The 16,097-nt window shown below is 40.0% G+C and overlaps 1 protein-coding gene across 2 annotated transcripts in view; it reads left to right on the top strand.

Moving 5' to 3' along the window:
* Positions 1-16,097, top strand: part of ccdc141 (coiled-coil domain containing 141) — a 134,085-nt gene that overhangs the window by 37,398 nt on the left and 80,590 nt on the right. For both annotated transcript variants that reach the window (XM_043693516.1, XM_043693517.1), the window contains exons 6-8: positions 1,150-1,269; positions 5,657-5,851; positions 9,360-9,532. In XM_043693516.1, the coding sequence (XP_043549451.1) occupies positions 1,150-1,269; positions 5,657-5,851; positions 9,360-9,532 (488 nt within the window). The remainder of the gene's footprint in view (positions 1-1,149; positions 1,270-5,656; positions 5,852-9,359; positions 9,533-16,097) is intronic.

A 16,097-nucleotide genomic window follows, 5' to 3' on the forward strand; every position in this document is an offset into this window, starting at 1 on the left:
TGCACCTACACCTCCTCCCTCACCTCCATCCAAGGCCCCAAAGGAGCCTTCCACATCCATCAATGTTTTACCTGCACATCCACCAATATCATTTATTGTATCCTTTGCTCCCGATGCAGTCTCCTCTACACTGGGGAGACTGGACGCCTTCTAGCTGAGCGCTTTAGGGAACATCTCTGGGACACCCGCACCACTCAACCACACCGCTCTGTGGCCCAACTCCCCCTCCCACTCTGCCGAGGACATGGAGGTCCTGGGCCTCCTTCACCACCGCTCCCTCACCACCAGACACCTGGAGGAAAAACGCCTCATCTTCCGCTTCGGAACACTTCAACCCCAGGGCATCAATGTGGATTTCACCAGTTTCCTCATTTTCCCCTTCCTCCACCTCACCCCAGTTCCAAACCTCCAGCTCAGCATTGTCCCCATGACTTGTCCTACCTGCCTATATTTCTTTCCACCTATCCACTCCACCCTCCTCCCTGACCTATCACCTCCATCTCCACCCCAAATCACCTATTGTACTCTATGCTACTTTCTCCCCACCCCCACCCTCCTCTCATTTATCTCTCCACCCTGTGGGCATTCTGCCTGTATTCCTGATGAAGGACTTTTGCCCGAAATGTCGATTTTCCTGCTCCTCGGATGCTGCCTGACCTGCTATGCTTTTCCAGCATCACTCTAATCTAGAATCTGGTTTCCAGCATTTGCAGTCATTGTTTTTACCCAATTATTGGTTTAACCTACTGTTGAGTCTTCTTGTAGTCTTAGCATGAAAGGAACTTACAAAGTTAACTAGAATACAATTACAGGCAAAAATTTAAATAATGCCAAATAGGATACGATTTTTCAGTTTGTTCTGTTATTTTCTCTTTGAAACTGGGAACATTAATGTACTGAACATCGCCTATCAGCTGAATGTGGTTAATATTTTTATTCCAATGTATCACCATCAAAAATCTTTTATGTACCTGCAAAAGGAACAACATAATTCAATAAGTTGATAGCTTTGTTTGGTACTCCAATGCTTGCATGCTTCTGTCCAGGAATTGATAGAAGTGTTGAGAATAAAAATAGTCCAGTTGCCCGAAGTTGTTCTATACATTATACTGTGAGTTTTAACAGTATACCACTCTGTCTTTGATGAAGGTGATGCAATGGTTCCAGCATGATGGTGAGACATATGTACAGAATGAAAACTTAGGTTCATCTCTAACTGAAAATGAATGGCTACTTCAGGAGCACCATAATGTTGAATGTAAAGCCCAGGTAAGTGTAACAAGATCCAATCCATAGCATCTCCTTGATGAGAAGTGTTATTGAAAAATAAGGTTGTATGACTTCTATAAGGTTGTATGAATTCCTGATGAAAGGCTTATGCCTGAAGCATCGATTCTCCTGCTCTTCGGATGCTGCCTGACCTGCTGTGCTTTTGCAACACCACACTCTTGACTGTATAACTTCTTAGCCTCAGTTACAAAAGAGAATTGGTAAAGATATTATAGGATATGTATTCTAGTAATATTTTATTGAACAGTGATTTTGGAACCCTGTTGAAACAAGCTCCTAAAAAAAAGTTAGGTTTTTCATATGATTTATTTGTAAATGAAGGTTGGTTAACTCAGTTGGCGAGAGAACTGGTGTGATGCCAATGGTGTGGGTTCAGTTCCCGCACTGGCTGAGGTTACTATGAAGGACTCTGCTTTTCAACCTCTTTCCCTCGCCTGAGGCATGGTGACCCTCAGGTTAAACCACCACCACTCATCTCTCTCTCATGAAAGCACAGCCCTATAGTCTGGTAAGACTATGGTGACTTTAACTTTCTACTTTTAAATGATTTATTTTTCAATCTTGTTTTTGCATAATGGTCAAAATGGAGCTGATCACAAAATAGAGTTTAAAATAAAATGCTTAATACATCAAGCTTGGATTGAAATGCAATCATGCACAAATGCCCCATTTGTGGTATGCCATAGTCATGTGATTTCTACCATGGGTTTTATACACTGGAGGCAGCCATTTTGCAAGCCCTTCAATACAGATATGGTAAAGACTGGTCTGCTGCCTCCTGAACATGGTATCAGAAACGGAACTGAGGTCGAGTTCTGAAGTGCTGAGGAGGAGCACAGCCACTGTCAAAGAGAAACAAGAAATGATAAGAGCTGTGAAAACTGCTACGAGCAACTGAAAGAATCTGAGGAAAGAAACAAGAAACAGGCTATAACTAATACATTGCATCAGACACAATAGCTTCAATTATTCCTTTCCCAACTTCAGTCAACATGAAAGGGTTATGAAGTAGATCCAGCAGTTTCTCCACAGCTAAACACAGATTTAGGAAATAGCAATAGATCTATTTAACTAGGATAACTACACACCAATCACTGCTGGGAAAAGACTGTATTTCAAAGTGTATTCAATTCAAAATGTCTGTGATGAACAGAAGAAACAGAATGCAGTGGCTTTATAGACCACTCCTGCTAGTATCTTCTTCCCCTTATTATTTCATACTTCCACCCATATGGATTCTGCATTACCCGATCCAAGGTGATTTGTTATTATTCCATCTCGTACAAGTTAAGCTGCCTAACCCCAGCATCTTTCCCTACCTTCTTGTCTTTTTGAGAAGTCACTTAGCCCTGAATGTTTAGTTCTCAGCTTTGATATTGTAACCATATCTTCATAATTGGTGTAAGTTCACACCCATATTCGTGCCATTAATTCATTTATTTTGTCCCAACTACTATGCATATCTAAAGTCCATTAATTTTGCTTTTTTACCATCTAACTGTATGAGCCTATTTGCTGCTGACTTTTCTAAAATATTTCTCCCTTTTTCCTAATCTGATGTTTTCATTTGACCAAGAATATGTCTCTGTAGAATGCAAAGCCTCATCCTTGCCACCACCATTAGTACACTCTGGCTGATAATTGGCAAATTGAGACTATTACTTAAGTGGAGAATGACTGTGCATGTCTGAGGTGCAGAGGGACTTTGTGAATGAGTCACAAAAGGTAGTTTCAAGATACAACACAATCAAGATGGCTAATGGGATACTATCCTTGAAAAAGAGGAACTGAACATAAAGCTAATGATGAGGGGGAGAAACAGAATTAACATTTCTCTCTCCATAGATTTGCCTGACCAGTTGTGTTTCTTCAGCAATTTCTGTTTTTGTTTCAAATTTCCAGCTTCTGCACTGCTCTATTTTATGAAAGTAATGATGTCATGCTTGAGTCATACAGGACATTGGTGAGACCACTTCTCGAATACTGGGTACAATTTTGACCTCCTTTATTTACAAAAGGATATAAATGTAGTGGAGACATTTCAGGGGAGGTTTACTGGATTGATACTTGGAGTGATCAGCTTGTCTGATGAGGATAGATTTAAAAGGCTTGAACATAGAACATAGAACATAGAACAATACAGCACAGAACAGGCCCTTCGGCCCACGATGTTGTGCCGAACTTCTAACCTAGATTAAGTACCCATCCATGTACCTATCCAAATGCCGCTTAAAGGTCACTAATGATTCCGACTCTACCACTCCCACGGGCAGCGCACTCCATGCCCCCACCACTCTCTGGGTAAAGAACCCACCCCTGACATCTCCCCTATACCTTCCACCCTTCACCTTAAATTTATGTCCCCTTGTAACACTCTGTTGTACCCAGGGAAAAAGTTTCTGACTGTCTACTCTATCTATTCCTCTGATCATCTTATAAACCTCTATCAACTCACCCCTCATCCTTCGCCGTTCCAACAAGAAAAGGCCGAGAACTCTCAACCTATCCTCGTACGACTTCCTCTCCATTCCAGGCAACATCCTGGTAAATCTTCTCTGCACCCTCTCCAAAGCTTCCACATCTTTCCTAAAGTGAAGCGACCAGAACTGCACACAGTACTCCAACTGTGGCCTAACCAAAGTCCTGTACAGCTGCAACATCACTTAACGACTCTTGAATTCAATCCCTCTGCTAATGAACGATAATACTCCATAGGCCTTCTTACAAACTCTATCCACCTGAGTGGCAACCTTCAAAGATCTATGTACATAGACCCCAAGATCCCTCTGTTCCTCCACCTGACTAAGAACCCTACCATTAACCCTGTATTCCGCATTCTTATTTGTTCTTCCAAAATGGACAACCTCACACTTGGCAGGGTTGAACTCCATCTGCCACTCCTCAGCCCAGCTCTGCATCATATCTAAGTCCCTCTGCAGCCGACAACAGCCCTCCTCACTGTCCACAACTCCACCTATCTTCGTATCATCTGCAAATTTACCGACCCACCCTTCGACCCCCTCATCTAAGTCATTAATAAAAATTACAAACAGCAGAGGACCCAGAACTGATCCCTGCGGAACTCCACTTGTAACTGGGCTCCAGGCTGAATATTTACCATCTACCACCACTCTCTGCCTTCGACCGGTTAGCCAGTTTTCTATCCAATTGGCCAAATTTCCCTCTATCCCATGCCTCCTTGACTTGCTTCGATAGGAGTTTAGAAGACTGGGAAGTGTCTTGAGTGAACTACATAAGATCCTGAATGGATTTGATAAGGGGACATGGAAAGGGTGTTTCTTTTTATGGGTCAGTCTAGAATAAATGGAAATCTTTTAAAATGAGAGTCCCCTCCTCACCCAATTCCAGCACAGAAATGAGGAACATATTTTTCTGAGAGTCTTACAGTTTTGGAGATCTTTGCTTCAAGTTTATGGAGGCTGGGTGATAGCTTCTTTTTTAGGCAATCTGTCCTAAAAATATTCAATGAGATCAAGGATTATCAGGATAGATAGGAAGGTGGAAACTAAAACCTAACCAGAGCAGTCATTATAGTTTTGAAAGGCCAAGCTGGCTTGAGAGACCAAATCATCTACTTCTGCTGCTATTTCATTTTTATGTGTGTGATTTTAAACACAGAATTCAGCTAGACATATCAGTGTGCTTTCATATTAATTAATAGTCTTTCCCTTGAGATCTGATTTTGAATGCATACCATTGATAAGTAGAATTCAAGGTGTATACATGGTGTTACATTGTAAATATGAAAATAGGATCCTAATGCTTAACATTGCTATGTATTAGCCCCATGATTTATAAAATTAATGAAATGATAGCTGTTCAAAAAGAAAGCATATTTCATTCAAGGCATTTGAAAATATGTCACACTTTATTTATGTGATGAAGTTCTTCAAGGTGCACTTCACACATCATCTGAAAAGTATTTGAGACAATCCTTTATAAAGCTGCTTTTTGGATTAAATACAAGTTTACTCTGTACACTTTAAATAACATACAATTTAACTGGTTCTCACTTATATCTGCCTGTATTAGAGTTTATAAAATCTCAGTTGAAAGTGTGTTGCTGGAAAAGCATAGCAGGTCAGGCAGCATCTGAGGAGAAGGAGAATCGACATTTCGGGCCAGAGCGACTCCTGATGAAGGGCTCTGGCCCGTAATGTTGATTCTCCTGCTCCCGGGATGCTGCCGGACCTGCTGTGCTTTTCCAGCAACACACTCTCAACTCTGATCCCCAGCATCTGCCGACCTCACTTTCTCTTTTCAAAATCTCACTTGGTTCTATGGTCATTCAGATTTGAAGTTCTATGAGAACTTAATAATTAGAACCTTAAACGTTTTATTATAGGAATTCATGTCTGTAGCTGAAAAGTTAAAAGCTGAAGCTGATGAGATTTTGCTGATCGAAGACTTTACAGATAAAGAACAGATGGCAGCTCAAAATCAGAAACTGAAGCTGATATGTGAGAAGTTCTGGCTCCACATGAAGGAACGAGAATTATTGCTCCAAGAGGCCCATGAATTTTTTGACAGTGCAAATAAGGTTAGTTCCTGAGCCACATCTGTGTTGAAATTTTACTGCAAATTATTACATATATATATTATATACTGAAATTCTTATCCTCCTGCACGTATATATTTTCTTAATCTATGGTTTTTGGTGCGGCTGTGATTCCTGCCTTAGAATTGAAAGAGGCATGCAGTAATAGCTGTTACTTCCTCCTTCATAGTGACTTGGAAAACAAAGATTATGCATCTGAGATTATAGGCACGACTAATGTAACATTGCTGGGTGGGTTGAGAGAATTTGAGCACAATAAGTTAGTATGTTGTTCCTTTCAGCTTTGAGCAAAAAGTAATACAAAATTTCCATGAACTCTTCAAATGTTGTACTGAATTGCGACCTGCTATTTCATATTCCCCATACCTGCATCTTACATGAGGTTTCATCTGTTCAGAACGAGTGTGGAGTATTTCCCATTTTTTATACAGGTTCAACAGACATATCTGCTTCCCTGTGTCTCCTAAAACTCACAATGACTGGACACTGCTTCAAAGCAGAGCTTTAAGCCCTTATCAGTCTAAATGTTGAGTTACATATTTTTCTTCTCAGAAGAAACATTTAATTTTTGCAAATATTCATTTTTGGATCTTTTGTAGACAAATATGAATCCAAAAACACAGTAAATCATTAAGTGGGAGTGGTGCAGAGTAAGTTGTATTTGCACACATTATTGGTTGGAATTTAAAATTTAAATTAAGTGAAATAGAGAAACCTGCCTGATCTGGATCCCATGTCAACTTCCACATTCCTCATTAGAACTATACTACTGTCTGGACCTCCCAATATAGCTGCGTTGCTCGAGTTCTTTTTATCATCCCCTAGAAAACCTGGACATTTTCATGTGAATGTGGACCAAATTACAAATTTAAATAAATGACCATAAGTCAGCATTATGATGGTTGACACATTCACATGGATGGTTGATGGTATTTTATTATCCACTGGAACAATAGTTTGTAATGAAAGAATATGAATATTGCTGAAAAAATAAATGTGCTATTGAGGCTTTTCTTCATGCATTCATCAGGATGGAAGCAAGAATAGCAAATTTCAATGGGAACAACAAATTATACTGGATACAAAAAGGGAAAAAGGATGTTTGGCAAGTGGAGTCTGGCTCAGGTGTTGCTGTGAGCATTAAAGAACACTTGGACCTATGGTGTGCCTGAGCTGGGAACAATTCAGTCTTTATGCAGGATGTCAAAAGTGGAACCAATTTTCTGTATATCCAAAAACTAGAATTCTACACATTGATAAACATGAAAACTATAACAAATGACTCATTTCTTACAAGTATATTGCGGTAGCTGCCTGAGAAAGAGAATAAGTCTTAGGCACATGTGCTTTGAGAAACAGGAGGTTAAGTGTACCGTAGTACAAATTTAGAAGCATTGTGAGCTGAGTAGGATAGCGACAAACTTCAAGAGGACGTAGATAGGCGGCTGAATTGGATAGTCAAGAGACAGACGGAATCTAGTACGGTGAGATATGGCAGGATTTGTAAGAAAAGCATGGGGAGGGAAGACTGAATAAGGGATACTATGTTAAAGAGGTTGGGACAAAGGTTCCAAGTTATGTGTGTGTGTGTGCGTGTTGGGAGCAAAATTACTTGTATGTGTGAAAATCATTAGAAATGGCTGCACAGATTTGGAAAGCAATTAACAAAACAAAAAAGATCTTGGACTTTAAAATGGGGGCATAGAATTCAAAGTGCTGTTTTGATAAGCTTGTATGAAACATCATTGGTAGAAACATCATCAGTTCTGGGCACCATGCTATAGGAGGTATGTGAAGATATTAAATAGTGTGCAGGAAAGTTTCAAGAAAATGGTTCTAGCAATGAAGTAATTCATTAGTTGGATAGATTGAAAAAGTTGTTATGTTGTTGGTGAGGAAATGATTAAGACAACTTTTGATAAATGTGTTCAGATTTTGACAGAGTAAATGGGAAGAAACTATATTACCAATGATGCTTGGGTCCAGAAGTAAAGGACACCAATTTAAGATAATTGCTAAAAGAAGCAACAGCAAATGAGGAAAACCTTTTTACTCAGTGAGTAGTTGAGATCTGGATTCTGCTTCCTGAGAGTGTAGTGAAGGAGGTTTCAATTGAGGCTTTTGAAAGGAAATTGAAACATTAACTAAAGAGGAAGTATTTCCAGAACTTTGATGAAAAGGTGGCATATTGAACTAGCTCTGCTTCTCTTGCAGGAACACATGCAATAGGTTAAATAGTCTCCTGCAAAATTAAATAAGGAAATAAGGATATTGTTTCTGTACTGCCATCTTGTGGATTTTCAGAATAGTCAGTCAGTTTACAGATATGTTTACTGTGGTTTGCAGCAGCGTAATAATGCATCCAAAAACATTTTGACTTGGAACAATGTGTGATTTTTAATGCAAAATTAATCCTTCACATTACCTAATTTACAAGATTACATGATACTTGCAGATGAGAGCAACCACTCAGCCAATTATAGTCCATCCACTGAAAGAGCTGACAGTTGCAGATAATTATATATAACCAATTCAAAGGTTATTTTCTGTACGGCTCTATTTGAAAGTTGATCGTAAACATTAATTGCTGTCTGCTTGGAGATTGCTTTTCTGATATCCATCCTAAAGTTTTGTTTTATTGTTTTCAATTTATTGTCTTTTACTGTAGACTTACAGGGCTTAAAACAGAATTCCGGAGTTGAGCTTTCCCATATCATTTATCATCTTGTATAATATTTAATTATTCACCTTCAAATCACCTCCTTAATAAATAAACAAGCTCAAGCTTCTCCACTGGGGGGGGGGGGGAAGCAAATCAAAGTTGGATAGGCTGAGACTTTATTTTACTGGATTATAGGAGATTAAAAGGTGATATGATACAGATTTATAAACACATGAGGGGTATAGATAGGGTTAATGGTAGGTGTCCTTTCTCTGGGATGGCTGATTTCAAGATTAGGGGTCACATTTTTGAAGAGAGATATTTAAAAAAGGCATGAGGGGCAAATTATTTACACAGAGAGTGGTTCGCATGTGGAATGAACTTCCTGAGGAAGTTGTGGGTGTGGACACAGTGTGGATCAGAATAGCTTTAATCAATTAGAAACCTTAAGTGTAGCTAATGTACCAAATGATTGTTCAATATTAAAGGCTTTCCTAGTGGTCTCAATTTTAATCATTGTGAAATGGCTAGATGTTTTTAATCAACCTGTTCAAAAGTGTACTTCCACACCTCTGGAGCAGGTGAGATTTGAACTTGCAGTTTCTGATTCAGAGATAGGGGCACTACCACTGTGCTGCAAGAACTAAAGTTTTTGAATTAATGTAAAGCTTAACAAAACGATCTAATCCCACAGCAAATATGTAACTATCAAGCAACATGCTGTGATTTTCAACACGCGTTGAGTGCTTCTGGTTTATAATGTTTGTTGCAGGCTTAACATGATCTAAATTACAAGATGGTTGAGTAATATTATGTTTTTGTTGACAGGGCTTTGATGTACTGGGAGGATTAGAAAGTCATCTGAAACACCTTAATTTAAAGTCTCTGTGCTTGTCAGAACTCTCTAAAGAACATGCTTCTGTGTGCCAGGCAATCAAAGATGCAACTTCAGATGCTCTACTAATGGGACAACTGCTCTTGAGTAAAATTAATGCCCAAAGGTAGGAACTACACACCAGTGAATATTGCTCAAAGAATGCACAGAAATACCACCTTGTGAAACTGAGTGACAATTGTTTACAGATGCACGGCAATTTTAATAACTTGCTTTTAACATAGTAAAATGTTTGCAGGTTCTTTACTAGAGAATTAGCAAACAATGTTTGGTACTAAGCTACTTGTGATAGGAGAGCATGTGAGTGAAAGTCACAAATATGGTTTTTGCGGTGTATCCCAAAAGAAGACTGAGATGTAGAGCCACAGAGTTCCAGAGCTCATGACTCAGCAGCTAAAGACATGGCTGTCACTAGTTGAATGGCTAACATAGCAGATGTACAGACATCTTGAAGGGCTGGAGAAGAAATGGGAGGTGTGAGCTGTTGATTAATTTGATTTTCATATTTATAATTTTCATGCTTCATGCAATGTTCTGCTTTTTATCATGTTACTCACCATTTAATTTTTATCAAGGTGAGATTAGTGCTTATGCAATTGTTGGGAAATGTTTCTCCTATCTAATTAATTAAATCTGAGCATGCAATATTGTAAAATCCTTTTGTTTTTGTGATTTGAAAAGCTAGACAGAAATGACAGAGTTGTTTTTAAAATATATTTTTTGGGAAGTGTAGTGCAGTCCTGAAAATGAGATGTCATTGAATCCCTACAATGCAGAAGCAGGCCATTTGGCCTATCAAGTCCACACCGACCCTCCAAGACCATCCCATCACCCACTACCCGATCCCTGGAATCACATTTCCCACGTCCCAATCTAATCCACCCAGTCTGAACATTCCTAGACACTAGCATGGCCAATCCACCTAACCTCCACATCTTTGGGCTGTGGGCAGAAACCCATACAGACACAGGAGAATGTGTAAACTTCACGCAGACAATTGCCCAAAGCCAGAATTGAACCCAAGTCTCTGGCACTGTGAGATGGCAGTGTCAACCATCGAGCCTTCATTCTGCTCACAATGAGCTAGCCAGTAGAAATGAAGTGTTCCTGGAGGAGCACATTGGCACAAATTGAGACCAGAGAGGGCTGATGAAGCAGTCATGCAATTAAAAAATGTTTTTTAGAGCTGAAGTCTTCTGGAACAAGTCAGATAAGAACAGAGGAAGACAGACTCCAATTGGTTTGTACATTCAGAGTCCAGAAATTTGATGCTAAAATTGAGTTTGAAATAATGTTCATTTTGAGCTGGTTCTGGTAATTTTGTCTGCAAGGATTACTTGGGTGGGTTGGTGGGCAACATTGTCTAGTTTTATCTTTCAGCCATCTCATTCAAAAAACAAATCCAGCTTTCTGCAGCAAGATACACTTAATGGTAAGGTCCTCGGAGTGTGGCTGAACAAAGAGACCTTGGAGTGCAGGTTCATAGCTCCTTGAGAGTGGAGTCACAGGTAGATAGGATAGTGAAGAAAGTGTTTGGTATGCTTTCCTTTATTGGTCAGAGTATTGAGTACAGGAGTTGGGAGGTCATGTTGCAGCTATACAGGACATTGGTTAGGCCAATGTTGGAATATTGCGTGCAATTCTGGTCTCCTTCCTATCGGAAAGATGTTGTGAAACTTGAAAGGGTTCAGAAAATATTTACAAGGATGTTGCCAGGGTTGGAGGGTTTGAGCTATAGGGGGGAGATTGAATAGGGTGGGGTTGTTTTCCCTGGTATGTCAGAGGCTGAGGGGTGACCGTATAGAGGTTTATAAAATCATGAGTGGCATGGATAGGATAAATAGACAAAGTCTTTTCCCTGGAGTGGGAGAGTCCAGAACTAGAGGCCATAGGTTTAGGGTGAGAGGGGAAAGATATAAAAGAGACCTAAGGAGCAACCTTTTGATGTAGAGAGTGGTACGTGTATGGAATGAGCTGCCAGAGGATGTGTTGGAGGCTGGTCATTTAAGAGGCATTTGGATGGGTATATGAATAGGAAGGGTTTGGAGGGCTATGGGCCAGGTGCTGGCAAGTGGGACTAGATTGGGTTGGGATATCTGGTGGGCATGGACGGGTTGGACCAAAGGGTCTGTTTCTGTGTTGTACATCTCTATGACTCTATGACTGTCTGTCTGACATGGCTATCTTACTTTAGCAAATTCTAATGCCCAGTTCCATACTGAAAGTTGTTGCTTTGCTCTTGTAGTTTCTCTATCTTGCTAATAGGTTGAGGTTCAATATTACTTACTAGTCTGTATTTGGGAGATGTGGCTCCAATAAGGTTCATCATGTAAACAACAATTTGAACAAGCAATAATTAAAGTTAAAGTTGCAAATGATTTGGAGTCAAGGGGGACTTGCAGATGCAGCTTTTATTGGCAACAAGAAATTGATTGGTCTATGGATTAGTGATCAGTTATCAATGACAGAATTTTCTTTCCTGCCAACAACCATGTGATTGGTTATCAGGTAAAGAACAAATTGGAACTGGGTACAAATCACAGTGAGAGAGAAGTGTTCAGTTTTTCCCCAGCTTGAGAGTAGTGTTTCTATTCTCTACAGTTTAAACACACAGTAAGCCGAAGGAAAACCAGTTTATCTTTTCTGTAACAGTTGTTGCAAGCTGTGACTTTTAACTGAGAACTCTGGGACTTTACATAAGCGAACAGGCCACCTTGTATTTCTTACCAAAAATCTAGAGGAAGACGGCTGAAGCAATGTGCTAGAGAGCAGAAGCTTCATAAGGATTATTTTTAATGACAGAACCTGGAACAAAGACAAGTGAACTGTCTTTCTAGTTTATCTCCTCTGCATAATAGCCTATTTTCCCAGCATGTCTGTCTGCATGTGTGTATAAGAGGGTACCTGGAAGGGGATTACAGTCTTAATCAGTTATGATATACGTTGACAGTTTATAACTGTTTATCTGTAGTTAGAATCTAGTGACTTGAAACAATTAGTCATTCTTGTTCAGTCCAGAAACCTGGTCTGTGCTTTCTGTCAATCTGGGTCTGAAAGTAAGATAAATTGGGGACATTTGCATACTTGATGAAATATTTCACTTTTGTGAAGAGTCCAGGAATAGTGGGTCTCGATTTCCAGCAAGCCATCCCAATGAATCGTAGCAATGGTGCTTAAATAAAATACTGAGTGGAAGAGCCTTCACTTTGGTGCAATTGGCAATTTGAGCTTGGTTATAAGTCGAGATGTGTTGGCTTTTAGAAGTGTTTCAGTTTCAACCTATTTGCATGGCACCATGCCTAAACTTTGCCATGGAACAGGGAAACTATGCATCGTTTTTAAATGCAGCAATAAAACAAATTTCATTAAATAGTATTCCTTCATGTACACAAGCATGGGGATCTGGAGTTGTTTTAATTAATGCAACTGAAAATGAATACAGGCGGTTCTACTATTACACGTGTTTCTTTAATGTGATTGAAGATTTAAACCATTATTTACAGAATGCAAACTTCCCTTACCTGTATTAACAATAACGTGATTCCGGCAACATCAGTTTAAATGGCATAGCTATTGCACAATTATTTTTATAACTCAATCACTGCACAACTTTCTGGCCCATTATTTCTGTGGATATGAGTTATTAATTTTTGTTATCCAAGGAAAACCTCCAGTGTTTGTACATAGATCTTAAAATTAAGAGGATACATAGCCCCAAAGCTCTCCGATACCTTCTTCACCTTCTGTTTTCCCCTCATCAAATTATTCCCCTCTTCCGAGCGCAATCATTATCTGGCTCTCTATCTTGTTTTTGCCCTCCAGCTATGCTTGACTTTGAAATTTATAACTAGGTATGGGTCTAACCATTGGAAAGATATCCTGCTGATTCACATTGACTTCAATTTTATGCCCCAAGCCATAAACAACATTATTCCATTTGCCTTCCTAAACACTAGCAGCACCTTATACTAACTTTGTACTGTGTAGTACACTCAGATCCCCCTGTATCTCAGAGCTCTGCAATCTCTCTATGTTTAACTAATATGCTACTTCTTTATTCTTCCTATCAAAACTCATATTTTCATATATATGCCAACTATTTGCCAACTCACTTGGACTCCTTAATGTTACACACTGTCAACAGCTGCCTGCAGCAAAGGGTGGTCGTATTCACCTGAGCTTTAGAATTAAACTCTTTTTTTGCCCATGTTCCATCAAAGTTCTAATGAGGTCAGGTGCTGAGTTGCCCTGGCAGAAACCAAACTGAGCATTGCTGACCAAGTGCTACTTCAAAGCACTGTTGTCACCCCTCCTATCACATTGTTGATGAGACTGACAGGAAGTAATCCACTGGATTAGATTTGTCTTCTTGTCGATAGAATACCTGGACAAACGTGCACATTGCTAGGTAGGTGCCAGTGTTGTAGATATACTGGAATTGCTGTGCTAGGGCCACACCTAGTTGTGGAGAACAAGGCTTCAGCATACTGCCAGAATGTTATTGGGGTCCATAGCCTTTGCATATCTAGTGCTTGCCATTTTGAGACAGCACATGGAGTGAATCAATTTTGCCATTTAAAGGCACTTAACTCTGTCGGTCTGATGCAGATTCTGCTGTTTTGGCATGTAAGTAGTTCTGTGTGGTAGCTTCACCAGCTTGATACTGACACAGTACTGAGGCCGCAACTACACATAACCTGTACTAATGGCATGGATGAAGGAACTGAATGCAGATTTTTTTTTAAATCAGCTTGTTCAGAGATGTTATTACAGACCCCTGGAGCAGGTGAGACTTGAACTCAGGCCTCCTGGCTCTAAGGCACTGCAAGTTGAAATGTCAAGAGAAATTGCAGAGTTCCCAGGTACGAGGGATCTGGGTGTACCAGATTACACAAAGTTAGTCAGCAGGTGCTGAAAATGTTTAGGAAGGTGAATGGAATGATGTTGTTTATTGCTTGGGAAATAGAAAATTTAAGTAGGGACATTTACCTACAGTTCTTTAGAGCATTGGCAAAACTCTAGTACTACTACTACTCTTATCAGTTAGGATCTTAACAAAAGGCAGAGCAGGCTTAAGATCGAGACTAGATAACTTCACTTTGTCCTCATCCACCTGGTACTACTATAATCATAAATCTCACATGGTACATCTTGACCATACTATTGAAGGACATAAATTTGGGGTGATTAGTAAAAGGATTAGATGGGTAATTAGAAAAACTTTTTTACCAGGAAGATGTGGGTGCCTGGGATTTACTGCTTGGTTTTGTGATTGAGACAGAAATACTGCATCATATCATCGAGGCCACATCTGAAGCTATCGGCCCGAGCAGTTGAATGATCCATTCCTGCTCCTAATTTGTGTTGTTGTATCCTTTCATAGCTGATGTTTTGTAGAACTAGCATTTATGCTGCATTTGCCCCTGATCCAGATTACAGACTGCTTCACACCCAATACCTATTCGCCCATAACAAGCAAATATTGCCTCCAACCTGCCAACTGAAATAAAATGCAGTGTTCAAATCTGAGAAGGTGGCTGGATGTGAAATGAGTGACTATGCTTCTTCTTCGATGTCTTCCTACTCTTTCATGTCTTGCTGTTCCTTTGCTGACTGGGCCAAAGAGTTGCAGCTTTTTGGTGTCTGAAAAGAGATCGGCACAAAGTTAGTTTGCAGTGAGGAGAAGGGAGGTTGGGGGAGGAATAGATGCATAGTTACTGTACACCATTTGCAGCCAGTACATCAAAAAAGAAAGTGGGATGAGAGGGAAGTGGAATGTGACAATGTGGATTAAGTAGATGGACACCGTTACCTTAATTAATTTGAACCTCTGTGCTACCCTCAGTTATAGTGGCTCGAAGAATGGTGAGCACCACCTCCTCCTTGGGAATAAGGACAAGCTTCTGCACCAGTTAGATGGTACTGTTTACTCGCTGCCTGATGAAGGAGCAGCGCTCTGAAAGATTGTGCTTACAAATAAACCTGTCTGATTATAACCTGGCGTTGTGTGATTTTTAACTTTGTCCACCCCAGTCCAACACCTGCATCTCCACATCATGGGTACTATTTACTGTTATGCAGTATCTTCTTGTACACGAAAGATGCAGCTGTTGTCAGTGAACATGGTGTGATGTGGCTGTTGAGGTTGGTGGTGTGCTCAAGATGTGCAATGTGAGTTTTAGGATTATCGTTGTGCTAAGTTGATGAGGACAAACATGAAGTGATCTCGTCTCAATACCTTCTGACAGTTTGGAGGGCCACCTTTCCCCTGTAGATACAAATCTTCTCTCCTTCTGTCAACCATCTGAACCAAGGTAACATCTGGTGCAACACCAAGTGCAACATCTGAGAATCAACACTATGTTTTGCCAGTAATACTACTACATGATGCTCTTCCTGCTGTCAATGCCTTTCCTTGCCCCTTCCAGCTCTGCTGTCACTGGTTTGCACCTCCCCTTTAAAGGATGCAAGATCACTTTCAGTAATGCAGGTTAGCTCAGTTTAATAGCCTCACATGAACTTTAGGGCCTCTTGCTGTGGAACACTGTTAGGTGAATGAGCAGGTTATATTTTAATAAATAATTGTGCATCATGATCCCCTTGCCTACTTACAGAGGCTTTTCTTTAATTTTGCCTACAATACTTTTTATATATCATTTGAAAACGACAGA

Source organism: Chiloscyllium plagiosum, chromosome 7 (assembly GCF_004010195.1).
Source record: "Chiloscyllium plagiosum isolate BGI_BamShark_2017 chromosome 7, ASM401019v2, whole genome shotgun sequence".
Taxonomy (NCBI): domain Eukaryota; kingdom Metazoa; phylum Chordata; class Chondrichthyes; order Orectolobiformes; family Hemiscylliidae; genus Chiloscyllium; species Chiloscyllium plagiosum.